Source organism: Chiloscyllium plagiosum, chromosome 19, assembly GCF_004010195.1.
Source record: "Chiloscyllium plagiosum isolate BGI_BamShark_2017 chromosome 19, ASM401019v2, whole genome shotgun sequence".
Lineage (NCBI taxonomy): Eukaryota > Metazoa > Chordata > Chondrichthyes > Orectolobiformes > Hemiscylliidae > Chiloscyllium > Chiloscyllium plagiosum.
Genome location: NC_057728.1, coordinates 19538138 through 19558892, shown reverse-complemented (window position 1 = coordinate 19558892; position 20755 = coordinate 19538138). Strand labels below are relative to the sequence as shown.

Here is a 20755-nt window from a genome sequence, read left to right as displayed (position 1 = left end):
TCAGTTTCCCTTTTAGGTTTCCATGCAGCTCCATCTCAAAAATATACAAGCCTTTAAACCACATGTCTTTTGTTTTAAAGTAGGAAAACTAAAATTCAGATAACACACTATTCGCCCACTACTTACCAATGAATTTACACTCCAAATTCCCATCACCAATTCATTTATTGGAGTCACACAATTTTGTCTTGACCAACCTCTGTCCTCCTAGCACTACTCTGCATTATATGTTGTATTACATACTTGATTATACACATACATACACACATATATATGTATATATACGTAAATACAGACTAGAATATATAAAAAGCAAATTTTGATTAGTTATTGAATGATTGTGGTTGGCAAGTAATTGTTCAGCAAGTTGTGCATTTACATTTGTGATTTGAGTAGGATTTCTAATCATCATATAATTAATGAATCTGTTAAACAAATTAGCATTAAGAAGCCAACTATATTAAGCTATTAAAACACATATTCCATTTTAGTACTAAGTTTACCCCTGATAATTTAAATTTGTTTACATTGAATTAACCAATACAATTAGTAGAACAATAATTAATTTAGTAATTGTAAAGTTTGAATTATCATTAAGTTACCTTGGCAAAGAGTATAATATTATACTCATTTCAATACAAGACTTTTCTTAATAACATGTATAGTTTGGAGTTTTCAAATCCAGATGTTATGAAAATAGTGCAAGTGAATTAAAACCTGATGAGCAACAATTTACTCAACAACAGCTTTTCAAGTCCAAGATGTCATACTCAATAGTAATCTTTACCAATGCTAATTCAATTTTATTGAGTTTGTGTGTCTTAAAAGATGAAAATCAAGTGAAATTATCAGAAATGGACAATGACTGTAGAGGTAGTTGGGTGCACGTGACATACAAAAAACAAACTGCACATTAGTATGTTTCAAATGCAAGGGATTCGTACATGATTCAAACATACAGGATGCAGGATTTATACTTTAAACTTATAGTTAACCATGAGATATAAGGCTATCCAATAGTAAATAGCCCACTGTAAGGGGGATATACAACTTACTGCACACATACCTTGGTGAATGAAATTATATATGCTTGACATGAGTGAACAAAAACTTTTCATCCAATATATATTCAATCAAAAGCAAAAGGAAACACTACATTCACAAATGGAAATGATGGAAATACTACAGTGAACCAATAAAAAAGGCCATAATTCATGCAATTATTTTATTCAGTGGCCAAAAACTGAGATAAGTAAGTAATGATGTGGAGGTGCCTGACGATGGAGTAACTGAGATAAGTAAGTAATGATGTGGAGGTGCTTGACGATGGAGCAGCACTCCAAAAGCTTGTACTTCCAAATAAACTTGTTGGACTATAACCTGGTGTTGTGAGATTTTTAACTCAAGGAAGTAATATTCATATTGTGGCCATGTTAGTAGACTCTGTGGTTCCTCTAAGTCTACGTGTTAAAATATAATTGCAAGCATTGAAATAATTAAGTCATATGTCCAGGCAGACAGATGACAGCTTCAATCCCTGACCTGTGCTGACTTAATGTTAGTGTAGGTATCGACTCTCAGTCAGCTGCAATCTTGGCAAAACTGCATACTTTACAATGGTAGTCCAATAAATCAAATTATTTTGTGGCATGGTTTTAGGTACTGAAATATATGATTCTATTCACTTGTTCTGTGAAAAACAATGTTCTTGAAAATAATGCTACTACAGAGAAAAACAGCGAAACGAGAAAAAAATTGTTTTACACTCTCATTTTCATCCATTTGGCTTCAAGTCATCTCTCATAGTAAATAAAGACACCAGAAAACCATTACACAATAAGACTGGTTTTGTCACTTCAACAGCCACTTGAAGACCAACATATTTCCAGTTAGAAAAGGTGTGTTTCTGGAAGAATATAACGTAATTCTCACCACTGGATGTTTTGAGTCAGCACTTTCCTGAATTATAAAAATGGCACATCACAACTTAAGTGTATCACAATCTTATAATTGTTTGTAAAACATAGGAGTAATCTGTCAGATATCATCTCTACTGAATTGCAAACAATATTTATTTCTAGAAATACATGAATTGAGTTTTCTAGTCTCAAGTTCAGCTTGTTACTTCAAATTGCTATTTCATTTTCCTGTATCTTTGACATTATGTTTACCAGAATTATAAGACATTTATTCACCAACCTGAAACTTTGCTTCAGACTACTGCACATTAATTCAAACACCATTAACTGAATCAAACATACAAACTGTAAATCACAAGAAAAAGGGAACTATGAATCATGCCACTAAGCTTAACTGATCATCCAGGTTAAACTTTTGACCCATAATTCAGATAGAGACAATTTTACCAGTAAGTGGATCTTATTTCTAATTTTATTTTAAATCTTGCTTTGTTTCAGGTTCGAATCTTGTTTAAAAGCATTTTTGAGCTATGTCTTAGTTCCTCCTTGCAATATAAAAGCTGTTGACTCTCAGTCAAATTTCTCTGGCCCTCTTCCTCATAAAAATATCAGGTTTAACTATGACATTCATTTGCTTGTTGTTCTAAGATGAGATGTCATCTCCACTGTTACTTCTTGAAAGTATTTAGTTAACCAGATTTTTTTGTTTCTCTGTAACTATCTGCTCCTTACAAATAGTTTCAGTCGATACATTGTGAAGTTAAGCATTGGATTATCCATTCTCTTGGCCTGGTCCCCCAGCTCAAACCAATAATACAAACAAGGCAAAGCCTCACCGTAGGAAGATAGAATTGTGTAAACAAGTTAGCTCTTTTTATGTCACTCAATGAGATCATGGCTGATCTGTGACCCAATCCCACACACCCACCTATTGTCCAATATCCTTAAATATCTTTGGTTAACAAAATTCTCAGATTTAAAATTAGCAATCAATCCAGCATCAAACGTTGGCTAGAAGTGTTCTAAATTTCTAACACTTCTGAGTGTGCAAGTATTGTCTAACATCTCCCCTGACAGACATAGTTCTATATTTTAATATTCTTGGGTACCTCCAAGCGAGCAAAAAAGTCTCTATATATTGTATCAGATCCCCTTAATATCCTGAAAACATTATCAAACCAACCTTTGAAATTCAGAATTTCAGAGAATAAACCTTACTTTGTGTAATCTCTCTTCAGCATTTAACCTTTGGAATCTGGATTTCATTCCAGTAAATCTACACCGAACTCCAAGTCCAATAGTAATAATGTTATATTTCAGTTTTGTAGAGGTCAGCATTATAATAGCTCTTTTAAATATTTTCTTTACCTGTTACCTGCAACTGTTTAGCACATTTTGATTAATTTTATGTATGGAACTCCTTGAAGCTTCACTGTTAACATTCACCATCTCGAAAGTACCCTGTTATATTGCTTTTTAGATCCACAGTGAATGATCTCATATTTAGTTAAATTGAAATCCATTTGCCACAGTTTTATCCATTCATTTAATCTATTAATATATTTTTCTAACTTTATGGTTTCATCCTCACTATGTAGAATTCTGCCTGGCGTTGTGTAATCAGCAAATTTGGGTGTATAGTTTTTTATTCTAGCATCTAGGACATTAATAAATAGTGAATAGTTGAGGCTCTAACAGTTGCTGGTGAAACAATTAAAAAGTATCTGCATTTTATTCTTATTCACTATTTTCTACATTTCAACATCTTTCCCAATCAGGTTAATAATTTCTATTTCATAAGCTTTAGTTTTACCTCAAGGACTCTTATGAAAAACTTTTATCAAATTCTTCTCAAATGTCATGCATTAACATTCTCCTATTACATCAGTCACTTCTTCCAACAGTTCCAAGTGGATCATTGGATACGATCTATCCTTTAAAAATCTATGTTCCCTCTCTCTCTGATCAGCTGAAAATTTCAAAGCAGTCACTCTATCCGAAACTATAGACCCTAGTCATTTCCTGGTGTTAAATGTGGTGCTGTTAGATATCAAGTGAACTGTCCTAGAATTCTTTACATTTGCCTCTCATCTCCTATTGGAGAGTGACATGTACAATCTTCCCAAACTAAAGTCGTGGTTCCTCAAGAGTATTTTGGAAGACTATAAATAAGGCATCTGCAAGTTCTCACCTTGCTTTGAAATCCTTGTATGGAAACTATTTGGTCTTGCAAGTCTGTCCCTCTTTGAAGCTTTATCTTCTTCATTATATTTATTTGCAAATGTCAATTATTCTGCATCCCCATTTCAGGTTAGTTGCTTTGGGTTATGTGACATATTCTTCTCTTTCCTTACTGTAAATACCAATGAAAAGTAATTTTTCAAACATACCTGCCGTTTTAAAATTTTAACTTACAATATCACAATTTAAGGAACCTAAATTGAAATTTTCTGCTCGAATTTTGAAATCCTATTGCAAGTTTCTTTTTATATTTCCTGCTTGCAGCTCTTTTGATCTTGGCACCCTTTGCTATTCTTTATGAATTTCCTCTGCACCAGAAGCTGTTTTGCATTTTTATGTGGTCCCCCTACCTCTTTGTGGCATTTATAGTAAATACAGCCTTTGCCCTTTAGCGACATAAACCATATCACATTTAATTCTTTTTTGAACGCCTTTGATTTAAAAAAAATCATTTACCAATTAACAGATTTTCCCCATTTACTATGGGCAGTCTCCAAGTCATTCCATTGAAATCAGCTATATCCAATTCTGGAACATGATGAGCTGATACATGTTTCTTCCTTTTCTATTGTGTTAGTCAGCATTCTGCATCATTTTTGTTGTTTCTTTTAGAATGATTATCTACAGAAGAGATAAAACAAGCCCGTGGGTACTCCTAAACAAATTGACACTGCTGCAAGTGCTCATGTCCAGCACACAGCACAAATAGTTATGTTTTTCTAACAACCAGTAGAAGCTGGGAACTATCCCAGCATTATTCGTGCTTGGAACGGAATTGGTCATTTCTTGACTCCTAACATTTATTTCAATTTCTTTTTCAAAAGATGAAGAATGAAAGAAATCGGGAAAAAATTGTAACAAAGGAGTTTTTCCCAAAAGTCCTCAATCAAATTGCAAAATATTAAATAGAAATTTATCACTTAGTAATGTAAATGCATTTAGCACTAAGTGGTAAGTGAAGGCCTAAAGAATTGAGAGATGAAATAGCCATTTCTACCAAGTGTATTGTATTATCTAAGAATGGGAGCTCAAGTCTGGAAGCCAGCTATAAAAGAAACAATGTATGAGTAATTATTTCTGATTTGAGTTGGGAAAAGGGTATAGCTAATTCTTGTTCTTCTGTGATACCGTCACTGATCTATAGAACAGCAAATTTTTCTTTTCATGTATTTATAAGCATAAATTCTTACATCATGACCATATTCATTCAGAAATGATTGTCACAGAAGTTCCCCGCTTCAACATCCACACCCAGCCCAGTAGGGATATAACAGCCTAAATTCACTTGCATTAGGTCTGAAGGGTTCCCTGTCACTTACTACTTTGTCCTCTCAGAATCAGTCAATCATGCTAACTTGCTTTCAACATCTCCTGCTCAGACAAGCCTTAGTGTGCAGCTGACTGTCTCAGCACAGTTCTCACTCATTCATAAGTCTTCATTTTTGTTATAATTTGGCCTGCTTCATGAACTACATGGTAGAATTATACTAGAATTTACTAAATCCAAAAGGTGGCAACTTATGCAGACCAGAAAGAAATTTTCACATGTAAATATTTGGTCCTTGGCCATGTGCTCTTGACAACATGGACACCTAGAAATCTGTAAAAAGATCTCTCATACACCTAATGGAACATTTCTGCAGATTACGTGGTGACTTCACGTGATTTATAGGCAAAAATGGCTAATGCAAAATATTATTTCTTTTAAACTCTTATGTACTGAATATCCTTAAATGCCAACGTAATGAGCAAACATTGCAGAGAGATCAAAAAGCTGGAATGGAGGCAAGATCAGTGGATTTTGTGATTCCAAAGATTTCTATTTCCAATTTAAACTTACATTGTGCTTTCTACCACACAGAACTATGAAGCAAATATTACACAAGCTCAGTAAGAAATACTACATTAAGGACTTGACATTTACGATGTTGAATTTCTGTAGTTTTCGTCACAGTACCACAGCTGAAAGTTCATAAATACATTTTTACACAGTAAGCAAATGAACAGTGCACTTTTCAATTCAGCAGCATTCAAGTAGATGATGCATCCATCCAAGGTAACGGCTAGGATGTGTTGCCAACAGGTTCACCACAGGTGTGTTTCCCGTATTTCTGCAATAACCTGACTAGCTCGTTGTAAGGCCTGTTTGGGAAGAAAAATCATTTAAGGTCAGTTTATGGAAAGCAGGGAATGGATTTGGAGCGAGCCCAATTTTTACAAAAAAAAATCTCAGTGCAACATCACAGGAAACCTGTGAGTTGATTATTGTTACAACTTTTTTTCCCTTGTGGCTTAAATTCTCTCCCAGCAATAAAAGAGCACATCTCAGATAAATAGCTTGAAGAGCACCAAATAGATTGAGGCTGTAATTATATAACCAATCAACTCAACTATTACCTGATAAACACACATTAACAAATAAACAGTAAAAATGCCAATAAGTAGCTTTATTACTAGATTAACCCATTCATCAAGTATAAACAGAAGACAGTGCAGCTCATGGAATCTCCAATGAGCTGGAGTGTACAACGTCTCCAGATGGGAATGCCAAGATGTTCCTCATGTCTTGGACTCCTAAACTTACAGCAGTGTAGATAGCCACAGCAGCTCAAACTTTGGGTCTCTGAACTTGAGCAGTAGTTGGCATCACTGTAGAGCATCCACAAAGCTAAGAATTTTGTAGGGAACACATTTCAAGATGTGGTCATCTCAAATATAAGTGTATGCAGGCAGAAACAAAATACATGTTTGCCAGGCAATCATGGTGGACCAGATAAATAAAGCATCTTACTTTCCACCCAGTATAGCATTCTGAACAAAAGCAAAAGTACTGTGGATATTGAAGGTCTGAAATACAAACAAAAAGTGCTGGAGAAACTCAGCAAGTCTGGCAACATCTGTGGATCTGAAGTGGTTCCAGCAGAGTCATATTGGATTTGAAACATAAACCGTTCTCTCTACAAGTACTGCCAGACCAGCTGAATATCTCCTGCAGCTCCTGTTTGTATTTCATTCTGAATACTGATGAAACTGTAGGGCTTCCCGGGAAGTACAGCAGAAGCAAAATCCATGACAGCATGGCTGGCTCAGTGCTACAGGGTAATGACAATTGGAAGACTGAAAAAGCAACAGTACCAGAGATTCAATAACAGGGCAACAAACAGGCATTTCTGTGGAGATGTGAATCCAGCATGGTATTTTACCTCCCTGGTGCGAGCATTAAGGATATCACCATATGGCTGCAAAGCACACTAAGGACGTGTGAACTGCCAGTGATCATGGTCCACACAAGCACTAGTTACATAAGTTGAATGAGATGTGATCTTGCAGGTAGAGTTTAGAAAACTGGGGAGGAAACTGGCAATTAAGATAATAATTTCAAGATCATTTCTGGCCTCACAAAAATAAGACAGAGGCAATGAAAACACGGTTGGAGAGACTATCTAGGAAAGAGGGCAGTAGACTCATGGACATTGTAGCAAGACCTATATAGACTTGGCACACTGCACCTTATCATAACAGGGATTTATATCCCTGCAGAGAAATGTGTCAGTGCTGTTACAGGGAGTCATATAGCACAGAAAGAGACCCTTTGGTCCAACCAATCTATGCCGAACATCATCCCAAACTAAACTAGTCCAGCCTGTCTGCTCCTGGCCCATATCCCTCCAAACCTTTTCTATTCGTGTTTCTATCCAAATGTTTTTTAAATGTTGTAATTGTATCCACATCCACCATTTTCTCAGGAAGTTCATTCTTACCTCGTCTTTTTAAATCTCTCTCCTCTCACCTTAAAAATGTGCCCCTTCGTCTTAAAATCCCCCATCCCAGGGAAAAGACAACTACCATTAACTCGGTCTCTACCTCTCATTGTTTTTTAAACTTCTGTCAGGTTGTCTCTCAACCTTCTACACACCAATGAAAGTAATCCCAGCCTATCCAGCCATTCTTTATAACTGAAACCTTTCATATCCAACATCCTGGAAAATTTCTTCTGAACTCTCTATCGAGCTCAATAATATCATTCCTATAACTGGTGACCAGAACTGGACACAGTATTCCAGAAGAGGCCTCACTAATGTCCCCTACAACCTCAACATGATTTCCCTACTGAGCAATGAAGGCAATCGTGCCAAATGCCTTTTTAACCACCCTATCTATATGTGATGCAAACTTCAACAGATTGCGTACCTGCACCCTAGGTGTCTTTGTTCTACAACACTACCCAAGGCCCTATTAATTGTGTAAGCCTTACCCTTGTTTGTTGCACCACAATGCAGTAACTTTCATTTATCCAGCTCGAGATCCATCTGCCATTTTTCAGCCCATTGACCCATTTGATCAAGATCCCTCTGTAATCTTAGAAAACCTTCTTCACTGCCTACAATGCTGGGGAGGATTTTATAACAGTTCTTACATGGGATGTGGATGTTGTTGGTAAAGCCAGCATTTGTTCCCTATCTTTAAATGCCCTCAAACTAAGTGGCTTGCCAAGCCATTTCAGAGGACAGATCAACCACACTGCTGGTGGGTCTGGAATTACATGCAGGAAGACCTGGTAAGGATGGCAGATTTCCTTCCCTAAAGGGTAATTTTATGGCCCTATTACTGAGAAACTCTTCATTCCAGATTTATTAAATGAAAATTTTAAATTCTCCAACTGCAGTCGGAGGATTTCAAATCCATATTCTCATAACATCATTCCTGGTGTCTGGATTTCTAGCACAGTGGATAGGACCGCAGTCCCATCCCTCTCCTTGACAGGGTTATGGGGACCAAAGTCGAAAGTATGGCACTGGAAAGGCACCGCAGGTCAGACAGCATCTGAGGAGCAGGAGAGTCAATGTTTCGGCATAGGCCCTTCATCAGGAATGTTAGAGAGCGCAGGGGAGCTGGAGGAGGGAGCGAGAGAGAGATAAATAGGAAGGTGAGGGTGGGGGTAACTGGGAAGGCAATAGGTAGACGCAGATGGAGGGGCGATAGTAATAGGTCAGAGTGGAGGGTGGAGCGGATATCTGGGAAGGAAGATGGACAGGTAGGACAGTTCAAGAGGGCGGTGCTGAGTTGGAGGGTTAGATCTGGGATGAGGTGGGGGGGAGATTTAGAAACGAGTGAAGTTAACGTTGATGCCATGTGGTTGAAAGGGTCCCAAGTTGGAAGATGAAGCGTTCTTCCTCCAGTCATCAAGTGGACTGGATTTGGTGGAGACGGCAGCCCAGGACTTGCATGTCATTGGCAGAGTGGGAGGGGGAATTTAAGTGGTCGGTCACAGGGCGGTGGGGTTGTTTGGTGCACGTGTCCCAGAGATGTTCCCTGAAATGTTCCTTGAGTTGGCATCCTACTTCCTCGATGTAGAGGAGACCACATCGAGACCAACTGACACAGTTGAGATGAGGTGTTTGGATGTGTAGGAAAATCTCTACCGGATGTGAAAAGTTCCTTTGGGGCCTTGGACAGAGGTGAGGGTGCAGATTTTACACCTCTTGTGGCAGCAAGGGAATGTGCTGGGAGTGGAGAGTGGGTTGGTTGGTGTGGACCTAATGAGGCAGTATAAAGAAAATCCAAGACGAGCACAGAACTGGAAGAAATAGATACCAGTACAATAACAAATTAAAAGACATTTGTTGAGATCAGAGTAGGAGGAAATGCAATAAGGTCTACTTTAGTGTTAATGTGCATCTACCTGGATGTGTGAACTGTGCAAAGAAAAGAGAATAGACTGGAATAGACTGACAGCTACCATAAAAGTAAATCCAACAGTGTTTAATTATCGATATTTTAAAATGGTGAAGAATCAGTGGGTCTTATAATGGACTTAAAAGAGGATTTAAGATAGCAGCAAGGAATTTGTTGATAAAATGATTTCTGATATTAGACAGGCTGGCAGTACACAATAGATAAAATGTCACCAAACCAGAAAGATGCATCCAAGGAACTGTCAGTGAAAATTTTATTACGGCCAATGCCTGAGCAGAGTGGTACCAGAGGACTGGAGAACTGCAAATCTTACATCCTCAGACAAGGAGAGATCCAGGATAACCCAACAACCACAGGTTAGTTTGATCTTGGAGATGCTTTTAGAAATGATAACGTCACCGTTACTGAGGAAAATATGGTTTCATTAAGGACAGTCAGCACAGATTTAGTGAGACTGATTTAACTTGCTTGAGCTTTTTGATGATTATACAGAGGTTGATGAGGGCAAAACAATTGATGTGTACACAGACTTCCAAAAGGCATTTGTTAAACTGTGACATAAAATATTTGCCAGTTTATAAAAAAAGACATAGCAGCATGGATAGAAATTTGGCTCAGTGACATGGAACAGACAACATATTGAATGGTTGATTTTTGGCTGGTGATATATTGAGTGGGGTTTCCCAAGTTACAGTGTAGGACACCTGCTTTTCCCAACATAAATGAATCAGATAGATTTGGATTTATAGGCACAATTTCAAAGTTTACAGATGATCAAACTTGGAATCATTTGGAACTGTAAGGAAATCAGTGCCAAAGGACACAGATAAGCTGGTGGAAATACCAGTTAACACATAATCTAGAGAAGTGAAAAGTGCTTCATTTTGGTCAACAGAATGAGGAAAGGTAATATAAAATAAAGGCTACTATTTTAAGGGGGTGGGTGCAGGTACAGAGGGACCTAAATATAGTGCGCACAAATGCAAGAAATTATGCTTAAACTTTATAAAATACTGTTCAGCGTCGACTGAAGTTTTATGACCAATTTAGGAAACCACATTTTAGGCAAGGTATGAAGGCATAAGAAAGAATGCAGTAAAAAAAAGTCATAAAACCATATGACCATTAAAAAATAGGTCAGAAGTAGGTTGTTTAGCCTTTTGGGCCTGCTTCATCATTCAATAGGATCATGATTGCTCTAACGTTCTTCACGTCCACTTGCCTGTGCAATCCTTGATTCCACTACTGATCAAAAATCTATCTCAGCCTTAAATATACGCAAGGACTCTGAGCCACAGCTCTGGCAAGGAGTTCCAAAGACTCGGAACTCAGAATAAATCCCTCCTTAAATTGGTGCTCCTTTATACTGAGACTATGTCCTCTGGTCCTAGACTCTCCCATGAGGGGAAATATCCTCTCAACATTTACCCTGTCAAGCCCGTTAAGAAGCCTATATGTTTCTATGAGATCACCTCTTATTCTTCTAAACTCCAATGAGTAGAGTCCCAACCTGCTTAATCTTTGCTCATAAGACAATCCCTCTATACCAGGGATCATAGTGAGCTTTCTCTGAGCTGCCTCTCGTGAAATTCGTTTAAACAAGTGGACCTAAACTGCTGACAATACTCTAGATGTGGTCTCAGCAGCACCTTGTACAATTGCAGTAAGACTTCCCTTCTCTAATACTCCAATACATTTGCAATAAGGAACAAAGCCCAAAGATTTACAAGAACAAATCCAGGAGATAAGGAATTGCAGTTATCTAGACAGATTAGAGAAACTGGAGGAGAAATTTGGAGGAGATTTGATAGAGCAAATCTAAATCATTGGGAGTTAGACACAGGCAAGATACAGAACCAAAGTTCAGTAGTTTAAGGTGACTGGTAAAAGAAGTATAGCAACATGAGGAGAACTTTAATGAGAGGTTAGAATTTGGAACGCACAGTTTGTACGTGTGGCGGAGGCCAACTCAGTCAAAACCTTCAAAAAAGAATTGAAAAATTACCCAAGAAAAAAATTGCACAGCTGGGGGAAAGTTGAGGGAATGGAGCCAGGTGAGTAGTTCTTGCAGGAAGCCAGCATTGATACAATTCGACCAAATAGACTCTGTCTTGGTTATAACATTTGTGTGATTCTATGAAATGATAATGACAATGCATTGCATAGAACTGTACAGTTATGCAGTGCATAAAAGGTAAGATTTGTTATTCTAGGAGGTAAACATTGATACACATACACTCCCTTGAATGAGTCTCCAACTTCAGCCTGTTATATAGGAAGGCACCACAGAGCAGTTTATTTGTCTTAAGTTGAAGGAAACACAACTTGCACATAAATCGACATAGTTCCTGTTCTCGCCAAGGATAACAGGGTTAGCAAATGACAAAAAAGTGGATAAAGAATGGAGCTTGAAAAAGCACAGCAGCTTTCAAGCTAAAATGTCGACTCCCCTCCTCCCCTAATGCTGTTTGACCTGCTATCCTTTTTCCAGCTCCACTCTTTATCTACTCTGACCTCCAGCATCCGCAGCTCTCCATATCACCAACTAAGAAATGACGAGAACAATTCAATAAAACTCACTTATGAAATACTCCATTTTCTGATATTTATAAATTATACAAATAGTACCTTTAGCATGTCTGCAGCCTCCTTCCTGCGTTGGGCCATATCCTCTGATTCTGTAAGAAGATCTTCCAGCAGCATTGATTTGTAGAGTTGACCAACCAATTCACTTTGAAGATTATCCTTCACATAATTGACTAGGAAATTCATCACAGCCTTTGGCACACTAAATAATGGCAGAAGAACTTAATTGATATGCTTCCCTTGATAGCACATATTTGTTGACAAGTTACATGGAAATATAGAACTAAATAGTTCCACTTCTTTTAACTCCATTGAAAAATTTTCAATTCTCTAGTAAAGCGAGAGATGATTACTACTCTCAATACATACTTGGAAATCAGAAGGAGCTAGTATTCAAAATGTTTACAATATAGCAACTTCCAAGTCTTTAATAATGCTACGCTGTGATAAAAATTCCGCAGGAGTAATGAAAAACTGACTTCAATCTATTTCCATGCAACAATGAATGAACACAGGAATATAGGAATAGGATGCAGACACTTCAAAAGGGATCCATCGGGCCATCAACTTTACAGCTTATCCAAACTTAATCTATACAAAATTAAAAACAAGATGGTTTATGAAATAAGTTATCCTGTACCAAAAACTAATTAGGAAGGAATAAATGAACAATAAATATACATACAAATATTTCATTAAAAAGCCTAACGTTGGAAGTAATTTGTGGGATAGTTGGATATGGTCCTTGTTCAATCACCTGTTTGCATTCAGATTAACAGATGGGTACTATGATTTGTCTTGGAACACAGGCAACGGAGTGGGTCCGTCAGTCCATTGAGCCATCTCTGCCTATCTACTGTGGCTGATCATCCGACTCAATGGCACCTTCCCACACTATTTCCATATCCTTGATGTCATTAGTCTCCAGAAATACAGCGATTTCTGTCTTCAACATGCTCAATGATTGAACAGCAATTGAATGTACAGCATTCCAAAGATGCTAAGCATCTCTGGATTCTTATTACAGATCATTATTACGAAAATCCTGAAGGTACATATATTTGGATATTATGACCTCTCCAATATATCAGCCTGACTAGACCTAAGATTACACATACAGAATGGCCACCTAATGAAGGGACTGGAGGTTATATTATATCCAAATCAAGGAATAAAAATCTTCCCGCAGGGAACATTAATGTGAAGTGTGCTGTTACTGAAAATATAAACAATTGCCAGAAATTTACAGAAACAGGCAAAAAGATGATCTAAAGTCATTCCACTACATTAATGAACTATTGTAAAGAACCTTTGTACTGTACGTCATGAACTGCTTTGCGCTGTACATCATGAACTGTCCGCAAGAACACTGTCTTATTAGAAACGTACCTGTCCTGGATATTTTTTCTCACAATAAGGAAGTAGGATTTGATGAGTCGTTCAATAACTTCACAATCTCGTTGCTCCCGTGCTGAAAGTTTACGTGAGACAGGAACACGCTGTAAAAATGACATCCTTTTCAATTACTGCTTTAAACAATGTTACAGATGTTAAATAAGAATGGAAATATTTGCTTCCATTGTATACTAGTCCCTGGATGGCAAATGGGTTTCAATATGAAGTCCATTTGCAAGTTGATTTGCACACAAGTGAGAACACAATGCAGGACAATGTAAAGTAGCTATTCATAAGTGCAGGAAATATTTGTATGCGCGGGATTGCGTTCATAAGTACGAGCATTTGTAAATCGGGAATCCCCATACATCACTAGAGCACAGTAAAGCAAATTAACTTTCTGTGTGTACCATCCACTGGCACATGGAAACAAATTAGTGATGACTGAGATAAATCCATTCTTTTTCCCAATAAAGTGTTGGAATTAATACAGCTGCTTTTAATGTTTAAAACTTATAATCAATATCAATTTCCACTGATAATTTTTAAGCCTCCTGTCAATTGTGTTTCTAAAGAAGTATACTTTTACCAAAACCAAATAATCATCAAAATTGTATTCTGCCTCTACATAGACAAGAGATGTTGCACAGAGATCTGACTAAGATGAAATGACAAATGAAAGTTGAACAAAAGTAAAATAATAGAGAAATATTTGTATTTTAAAAATGAATACACATGGTCAACTTATCAAAGGGAGGTCATGTGGCTCCATTGATAGTACCCCAGCCAGATCCCATTCCAGGGCTTTGATGGCAGTAGAAGGTGCATTTTCAATGCAACGCCAAATAGGTTGATTATCAACCTACAACTCTGTTCAGTTTTGTATGGATGGCAGAAAGAGCAGGGGACACCCCTAGTTAGCTATGCTTGATGTGAAATGGGGCCCCTCAAGCTATACCCACTACTGCAGGCTCATGATCAGTTCCAAGGAACAGAGAGTAAGAGGAAAAGGAACTACAGCCTACCACATCAAGGAAATTTACTGATGGTCCCCTATGCGGACTCCCAGGACCTGGATGTTTAGGTTTTTCTTCAGAAGATCCTTCTTCTGGCTTTGCAGTAGATGGTTTCAACATTCCTCTCCAGTTGCCAGTTGATACACTATCTGGATTTCCATTCTGTATTTGAACTTCTTTCCCTGAAACCTGGAGAGGGTAAGAGAGGTATCAACAGCTATAATAAAGTTATCACTCAATGCATTCAGGCTCTTTAACTTATAGGTATTTAGAGGATTGAAGTATTTCTGGAAGTTTACAGGAGTATTTAGGATAGTTGCACATACACAATCATTGAGAACTGTGACACCTGAACCTATTACCAGACAGCAGAACCTATGAAACATACAGAGATGTTTGTGAAACAAAGCAGTTCCTCCAACACAACATACTTTGTTGTCAAGTTTCAATATCGTTTGCCAGAACTCTGTTTCAAACCGAACCAGTTAGCTTTCAGTCAGTGTGCACTGTATTTTGTACTAAATTCCATTCAAGTTTTCTTTTGTCAATGCATTTCACTGTTCTCACTATTATTGCAGAAGTGTAGTGCTATAAATTTGCCCATCATTTCTATAGGTGGTGATGAAATGCATTATAAAAGGGGGGCTCATTACATATCAGTGTGACATGTAACAACAACAAAACATTGTTCTTCTAATCTCCCTATTGAGACTTTTGTTTAATAATGCTGCCCTTAAGGAGAAGCCATAATTTTTTTTATTCATTCACAAGATGTGGTTGCCACTGGCTGGGTCAACATTAATTGCCCATCCCCAAGTACCCAGAGGGCAATTAAGAGTCAACCATATTGCTGTGGATATGAAATCACATGTAAGCCAGACCAAGGAAGGACGGCAGTTTCCTTTTCTAAAGGTCATTAGTAAACCAGATGGGGTTTTCCAACAATCAACAATTCAAGTTTATTTTTGTATTGAATTGAAATTCCACCATCTGCCATGGCAGAACGTGAACCCAGATTCTCAGAACATGACCTGGATCTGTGAATTAATAGACTAGCAATCTGACTTTAGGCCATCTCCTCCCCTGTTTCTATCTTATGGGAAGATGATAGCCTATTCGTATTATTGCTAGACTATGAATTCAGATACTGAGGTAATGTTCTAGGGACAAGGGTTTGAATCCTGTCATTAAATTCAAGAAAAATCTAGAATTAAGAATTTAACAATGATCATAAAGCCATTATAGATTTTCCAGAAAGACCCATCTGGTTCACTAATGTTGTTACCTGATCTGGCCTACAAGTGACTTCAGCAACTTGGTTGGCCCTTAACATCTCTCTGGGCAATTAGGAGGATGGGCAATAAATGCTGGCCCAGCCAATGATACCCATATCCTGTGAATGAATAAAACAAAATCATTGCTGACAGCAAATCTGACAAGATACTACGATGAATGAATGAGGAGAAAGTGAGGTCTGCAGATGCTGGAGATCAGAGCTGAAAATGTGTTGCTGGAAAAGCGCAGCAGGTCAGGCAGCATCCAGGGAACAGGAAAATCGACGTTTCGGGCATAAGCCTGAAGAAGGGCTTATGCCCGAAACGTCGATTCTCCTGTTCCCTGGATGCTGCCTGACCTGCTGCGCTTTTCCAGCAACACATTTTCAGCTCTGATGAATGAATTCATGGTGTGAGATGAGAGTTAGAAAATACAGGCATTAAGATCAGTAAATGTCTTGTGAATCTAAAACTTAATCCTGTCTTTAAAGCATTCAGATTAAAACATTCTCAATCAGCATAAGCCAAATTTGTTTGTGCTGCAGCTGTCTATCTTCGATCTGTCAGTTGAAGCTTCATTTTTTTTATCATCCAAAAGCACAATAGATACAGATGAAGGTGGCCATTCATCACAGATATCAAATGTTTTCTAATGAGATTTGTCTTCCATAATCTACCAATACCAGTGCTGATTTGTCTGTATGTGAACAAAAAATTTTGATATCAGTGATGTGTTCCTTTCACTACATTGAATTTATATTTCATGATTTCATTTGTAGTAGTACTCAGCGTTAGCTATTTCCTAAATTGTTCATTAATGTTCATTTGTAGAAGGATACTGACTAATAACTTGCTTTCACAAAACTGTCAAGACAGTAAAATTTATGTCGGTGCCATGGCAGTTGGAAAGTATTTTCCACAAGAAGAATGAATTAGAGCCACTTTTGATTTACATTAAAATGTAAAGCCACAACAAAGTATGCAGCAGATAGGTGACCAACCTTTCCCTCAAACTCAGCAGAAGCAACAACAGACGTCTCCTGGGGAGGGGCAGACACAGTACTGGGAGCTTTAGAAGACTGTAGCAAGTAAAGAGAAGCAAAAACAAAATGTTGAAAGGCAAGTACAATAACTACTGTAGATTTCTTTAAAACAGAGGCATAGCTGTAAAGAAAACACTTACCAAATTCACAAAGTTATAAGTCTTCCTTCTTTTCAGATCTAATTTATTGAGTAAATGATGCCAAATTAATTGATCTCGTGGATAGTTGGAAAGAAATTCAATACTTTCAGCCTAACAAGTATGCCTTAATTTTTTTTAATATTCACTCATAAGGTGTGGACATTGCATTTATTGCTCATCAGTACTGCCCAGAGAACACATTATGGGTCACAGGGATCACATATAGACCATAGCAAATAGCAGATTTTCCAAGGTAAGTTTGCCATAGTCCTACCAGACCGTAGTGCTGCTCTTTCATTAGAGACACAACTGGTAATGGTTTAACCCAAGGGTCACCACACCGCAGGCAAGAGGAAAGGCAGAGGAGAATCCTTCATGGTAACCTCAGCCAATGCAGGAATTGAAATCATGTGATTGGGATCACTTTGCATTACTAGAGTCATAGAGTGTCATGGAGTCACACAGCATAGAGACAGGCCCTTTGGCTCACCATGTCTAACAAACACCAAATTATATTAACCCATTTACCTGCACTCGGTCCATATCTGACTAAGCCTTGGCATTTTAAGTGCTTGCCCAGATGTTTTTTAAATGTTGAGAGAAGCACTACTCTCTCAAGCTGTACATTCTGAATTTCTACCACCCTCTCTGGATGAGAAAAAAAAGTTACCTCAGATCCCTTCTCAACCTCTCCCTCCTCACCTTAAACCTATGCCCTCTAGTCTTAGACACATCTATCTTGGGGATAGGATTCTCATGATCCACCCGGTTTATTCCTCTCAATTTTGTATACCTCAATCAGATCCCTCCTGCGTCTTCCCCCACACCTAACCCCACCTCCAGGAAAAGCAAACCCAGGCTATCCAGCCTCTTCTCATAACTGAGGCATCCTGATGAATCTCTTCTGCACCCTCTCCAGTGTCAGCATGCCCTTCTGATAGTCTGGCCACCAGAACTACATTAGGTATCTCGTCTGTGGCCTAACCAATATTTTATAAATTTGCAATATGACTTCCTTGCTCTTATATTCCAGACCCTGACCAATATAGGCAAGCATCCGATACGCCTGCTTCACCATCCTGTCTGCCTGTGCTAATACCTTCAGGGATCTATGGACTTGTACACCAAGGTTCTTTCGTTCTTCAGTATCCCCACGACCTACTATCCATTGTGTATAACATTCCCTTAAACATCTCCAAAATGCAACACCTGACATTTATCAGGATTAAATTCCATCTGCCATTGCTCTGCCCAATTTACCAGCTGATGAATATCAGTTTGTACGTGCAAGATTTGTAGCTCAGGTTGAGGTTTAGGGTGTAGGTTTGCTCGCTGAGCTGTAGGTTTGATATCCAGACGTTTCATTACCTGGCTAGGTAACATCATCAGTGGCGACCTCCAAGTGAAGCGAAGCTGTTGTCTCCTGCTTTCTATTTATATCTTTCTCCTGGATGGGGTTCCTGGGGTTTGTGGTGATGTCATTTCCTGTTCGTTTTCTGAAGGGTTGATAGATGGCATCTAGATCTATGTGTTTGTTTATGGTGTTGTGGTTGGAGTGCCAGGCCTCTAGGAATTCTCTGGCATGTCTTTGCTTAGCCTGTCCCAGGATAGATGTGTTGTCCCAGTCGAAATGGTGGGTTGTTTTCATCTGTGTGTAGGGCTACGAGGGAGAGAGGGTCGTGTCTTTTTGTGGCTAGCTGGTGTTCGTGTATCCTGGTGGCTATCTTTCTTCCTGTTTGTTCTACGTAGTGTTTGTGACAGTCCGTGCACGGAATTTTGTAAATGACGTTGGTTTTGTCCATGGGTTGTACTGTGTCTTTTAAGTTTGTTAGTTTTTGTTTGACAAAACCAACGTCATCTACAAAATTCCATGCAAGGACTGCCACAAACACTACGTAGGACAAACAGGAAGAAAGTTAGCCACAAAAAGACACTACCCTCTCTCCCTCGTAGCCCTACACACGGATGAAAAAAAACCCACCATTTCGACTGGGACAACACATCTATCCTGGGACAGGCTAAGCAAAGACATGCCAGAGAATTCCTAGAGGCCTGGCACTCCAATCACAAAGCTATAAACAAACACATAGATCTATTTGCCATCTATCAACCCCTCAGAAAACGAACAGGAAATGACATCACCACAAACCCCAGGAACCCCATCCAGGAGAAAGATATAAATAGAAAGCAGGAGACAACAGCTTCGCTTCACTTGGAGGTCGCCACTGATGATGTTACCTAGTCAGGTAATGAAACGTCTGGATATCAAACCTACAGCTCAGCGAGCAAACCTACACCTTAAATCAGTTTGCATTTTCATACCATCTTCCTCAATACCAACAACCAATTTTTCTGTCATCTGCAAACTGGCTAATTTTACCTTCTACATTCACATTCAAGTCATTAATGTACATAAACAGCAAACCGAACCAGATTGTCACATAAAACAATCAACTTGGAGACATTTTCACCATTAAGATAGCTTCTTATTCCAGGTATTTATTGAATTACTCATCATCTGCCCATCACCTTAGAACATAAGCCTGAGGTTCTTAATCACTACTCCAGCGACCTTACCAGTATACCACCACCTGCCCTTGTAAAAATCATGGTTTGGGTTAGCTATAATTAAAAAAAAGAGAAAACAGTTCCCTTCACTTCCCACGCTATCCATTAAGTAATGTCATATCCTTCTCAGTTGCTTTTGGAGCCTATGTAATTGCTTGCTAAGATTGATACTATGTCACTGTTAACAATTACTTAAGCAGATGCCAAGAACGGGGGAATAAATAGCATTTAGTTTTCCAATTTGATTTGCCAATTGTCAACCATAAATGAACAATTTGTCATGTACAGTAGAGTTTAAACCTGTGTTTTATTAACTCGTAATGTACGACATTATATATCAACACAATATGCCGCTGACTTTACCTTCCCTCAAACCTCACCTTGTCTCGAGGCAGACCAGAGCCCAGCTCCCTTGCTAAGCGGTTACGTCTTTGCTCCTGAAAAAAATGAAACTCTCAAATTCAGTAAATATAGAAGTCAGATTTTTTAAAAATTAAAATCAGATTTTTTTTCATTTATGGGTGAAGTTATGAAATTTTTACAAGAAAAACACACCAACTTTAGAAACTAGTGCACAATATTCTTCCAGATGTCTTTCAGAGCTTTGATGGAACAACTTCCAGCCATTGCATAATAATGGCTTAGAATTGGCACCTCTCCAGGTCCCCTTATCCACTGGGTAAACAATTGGGAGCTGGAAATGTGTTGCTGGAAAAGCGCAGCAGGTCAGGCAGCATCCAGGGAACAGGAGAATCGACGTTTCGGGCATAAGCCCTTCTTCAGGAATGAGGAAAGTTTGTCCAGCAGGCTAAGATAAAAGGTAGGGAGGAGGGACTTGGGGGAGGGGCGTCGGAAATGTGATAGGTGGAAAGAGGT

The 20755-nt window shown here is 38.4% G+C and overlaps 1 protein-coding gene across 7 annotated transcripts in view; it reads right to left on the bottom strand.

Annotated features, from left to right (window-relative positions):
• Window positions 1–777: 777 nt before the first annotated feature.
• Window positions 778–20755, bottom strand: part of dnm1l (dynamin 1-like) — a 67717-nt gene continuing 47739 nt past the window's right edge. For 5 of the 7 annotated variants that reach the window (XM_043709251.1, XM_043709252.1, XM_043709256.1 and 2 more), the window contains 6 exons: window positions 20260–20316; window positions 17130–17207; window positions 14864–15043; window positions 13833–13942; window positions 12486–12645; window positions 778–6302 (listed from right to left, as the gene is read on the bottom strand). In XM_043709251.1, the coding sequence (XP_043565186.1) occupies window positions 6246–6302; window positions 12486–12645; window positions 13833–13942; window positions 14864–15043; window positions 17130–17207; window positions 20260–20316 (642 nt within the window). In that variant the 3' untranslated portion in view covers window positions 778–6245. The remainder of the gene's footprint in view (window positions 6303–12485; window positions 12646–13832; window positions 13943–14863; window positions 15044–17129; window positions 17208–20259; window positions 20317–20755) is intronic. The other 2 variants (XM_043709253.1, XM_043709254.1) reach the window with 1 other exon arrangement.